This window comes from Macadamia integrifolia, unplaced genomic scaffold, assembly GCF_013358625.1.
Source record: "Macadamia integrifolia cultivar HAES 741 unplaced genomic scaffold, SCU_Mint_v3 scaffold837, whole genome shotgun sequence".
NCBI classification, from domain to species: domain Eukaryota; kingdom Viridiplantae; phylum Streptophyta; class Magnoliopsida; order Proteales; family Proteaceae; genus Macadamia; species Macadamia integrifolia.
In genome coordinates this window covers 56,619-59,588 of record NW_024870554.1, presented here as the reverse complement: position 1 = coordinate 59,588, position 2,970 = coordinate 56,619, and the positions used below count along the sequence as shown (strand labels likewise).

At 38.8% G+C, this 2,970-nt stretch overlaps 2 protein-coding genes across 8 annotated transcripts in view; both read left to right on the top strand.

Moving 5' to 3' along the window:
- LOC122070156 overlaps positions 1 to 1,579 on the top strand; it is a 30,875-nt gene extending 29,296 nt beyond the window's left edge. For all 7 annotated transcript variants that reach the window (XR_006137679.1, XR_006137680.1, XM_042634270.1 and 4 more), the window contains one exon: positions 1,043 to 1,579. Coding sequence is in view for 5 of the 7 variants with exons in the window: in XM_042634270.1 (XP_042490204.1) it covers positions 1,043 to 1,205 (163 nt within the window). In the remaining 2 variants the exon portion in view is untranslated. The remainder of the gene's footprint in view (positions 1 to 1,042) is intronic.
- Positions 1,580 to 2,269: 690 nt separating this feature from the next.
- Positions 2,270 to 2,970, top strand: part of LOC122070154 (GPI-anchored protein LLG1-like) — a 4,382-nt gene continuing 3,681 nt past the window's right edge. The window contains exon 1 of the mRNA XM_042634267.1: positions 2,270 to 2,775. Coding sequence (XP_042490201.1) covers positions 2,679 to 2,775 — 97 coding nt within the window. The 5' untranslated portion in view covers positions 2,270 to 2,678. The remainder of the gene's footprint in view (positions 2,776 to 2,970) is intronic.

Below are 2,970 nucleotides of genomic sequence, written 5' to 3'. Positions count from 1 at the left end.
GGTGGGTGCGGGACAATACTGCCCCCACTTTATAACTGTATTCTTTAAAGTTGTCCCATCTGTTTTTTGAAAATATGCCATTCTTGGCTCCATTCCCTTGCCACCTCCTGAGTATCTTCATCAGTAACTCCCTTTGCTTTTATACTTGCATGCCAACTCATCTTTTTGTGAGGACTTTTGGTAGATCTTCACAACACAAGCAGGATGAAGGACGGTGCAATGTACTAGCTGAAAGTTGAAGTGTTGAGGAAGCAGTAGATGAGTTGCATGTCGTGGCATGAAAACCTTGACTTGCCATTGTTGAGCATTACCTTCTCGAGTGGATTCACGTAATACCTCTTGCGTTGGCCTTCTCAGATTTGCGATAAGTACACAGTGGCCACACTTTCTGTTGAAGATGGGAATGACGTGATCTCCCTTTTCTCATTTCCAAACGCCTCCAATGCTTTTCCTGATTCTGTCAAGTCACAATAATGGAAGAAAAAATCCTTTTTTGCTCTGTTGAGTTTAGAGGAAATCTATCTCCTTCATCCTTCCGTCTCATCCTTTGATCTCCATTGAACTGTTTTGATATGTCTTGAAAGGGCAGGGGAGCCTGGGGATGGCTATCTTGGATGCGGCTAAGAGCAGTGGAGGTTCAGCTTTCCTAACATGTGCTGTCCAAACAGGTTCATGGGGTTTGTTAAACTTTCCATTACTTGTCATTCACACCGCCACGAAACCCCACAGCCAAATGGTTCTGAAGTACAATATGGTAAAAATGATTGATTAGAGGATATGTGGTTTAATAACAAACATGCAGATTTTCTATTAGATGCAGTAAACAGAAAGAATGCTCCCAACGTAAATACAATTCAGGAACCGAATTCTAACATGCATAAATCCATAAAGAGACTTGACCCAAACTAATTTTCTAACATTTAGCAGTAATTGCGGTAAGTCTTCCATTTTGCCTTTTGTTGTTCTTTTGTTATTATTATTATTATTTTATTATTATTATTGAGGGAAGTGGGTATTCATTCTCATATATATGCCTTTTCAGGTCTGGAGATGTTTGTAGGAAACGTTGGGACCAAATGGTCAGTCACATAGGCAAGCATGGGTGCAACTCGTTCGCAGAACAAGTAGAAGTGCTTTCAAAACGTTATTGCCCAGAATTGCTTGAACTGAGAGAGGCCTACGATAGCAAACCTGTTACTCCATGAAGTTGTTCATTGGTCCTTGGCTGCAGCAAGGTGCTTGGTTTGGAATTTGGTGTGTATCAAAACACCACTAAAACATACAAATGAGATCATGACTATGAAAACAGAAAACTTGCAAATGGAAAAGATTGAGCATGCTCGTATATCAAATCCTTGTGACCCTCCTAAGTGATGGTAATGTTGAGTTCTACAGGTTTTTGGTACAGAGGAGAGAATCCATATTTTTGGAAGGGAAAATATTATCAGGAGCAGGAGGTGTGAATAGCTAGCCAGCCAGTGTAACCATTTTTGTATTCCATTTTGAAGTGAATATTTCAAAAGATTTGAATATAATTAGGGGCAATAATATATTATGGTTAAGACTTTCAAATTTATAAGAGAAGTTCCATCCATTCTCTCGAGCTCCTCTTTCCCTGGCCTTGGCCACAGTTATCGCAACGATATTTTAAAATTCAAGTCCAAAACTAATCATCATATACTTTTTCTTTCATGTAATCATCTCATGTGTGACCAACCACCATTTGTTTTGTGTGGTCTAGAATACATGGTCTCTTTACTCCTTTTTTCATTTGGGTAAGAGCCTCCCTGCGTTCGTACGAAAAAACCTGTATGGCCCCACAGAGAAGTGTTAGTTCTTTTTTCCAAAAATAAACTATAACTTCTCTGTTGGGCCCATGAGCCTATGCCAGGCACGTACAAAATTATTGCCCCATCTTCCATGAAATACAAAATTTCATTTATGATGAAGATGAAGCTATTGTCTGTGTTTTTATTGACGCAATACTGATGTAGAGACCATTTTACTTTATTTGCATCTAAAACCCTTTGTTATATATATATATATATATAACTTTTGCCTATATATATATATATATAAAAGAAATATATTTTCATTCACAGAATCACGGTTGCCCCGAACCTGGTGGACTCTTCTGGAGAGTTGAGCGTGGAGTCGCTCGCAGCCTCAAGTCTTATTAAAGACTCTTAAATCGATTTCTGATTTCCATTTTTTTTTTTTTTTTTTAACTCGTCCTATTTCCTCCAACAGCGAATTACTCTTTATCCAAAAAAAAAAAAAGGAGAAAGGTTACCTACCACTTGGGGTCTGAGATTGTGGATTGTGGCTCTCTCTGGTTGACTCGTGACCCTCGTCATCCCTAAGTCAATCCGCTACTATTACACTACTGCACTATTTATTACTCAGAAACACTACTCTCCAATCCTTCTGTTCTTCTTCTTCTTCATCAGTTCTTCCTTAATTCGCATATCCAAATCCCAAACTCCAAACCATTTATACTCTACCCACGCTACAGCATCTGCCGTGGGACCTCTGTGATTTTCTGTTATTCTCACTTCTCAGACAATAAAGTGTGTGTGTGTGACTGTCTATGATGTGACTAAATTATATATATTTCAAGAAAAAACAACAACAAAGAGAAACTGAGAGACTCAAATCATCCTCAAAAGCAATGCCCAATGGTGTCCAAAGGCTACTGCTGCTGCTCCATCCTTTCCTTCGTCTTCCTCCTCCACATTATTATGGCCTCTGCCGCTTCTTCCTTCCTTTCACCAAGTAACTCCTTCTTCGTTCCTTTCACCAAGTAACTCTTTTTATAACCTACCTTATCCGGTTTCCCGCACCCCCACCCTCCAAAAAAGAAAAAGAAAAAAATAATGGCGTTCCATCTTCCTACCTTTTGTTTTGTCTTTGCTATATTATTATGTCTGGTTTCTAACCTTCTAATTCAATCCTTCTTTTTTTTTTTTT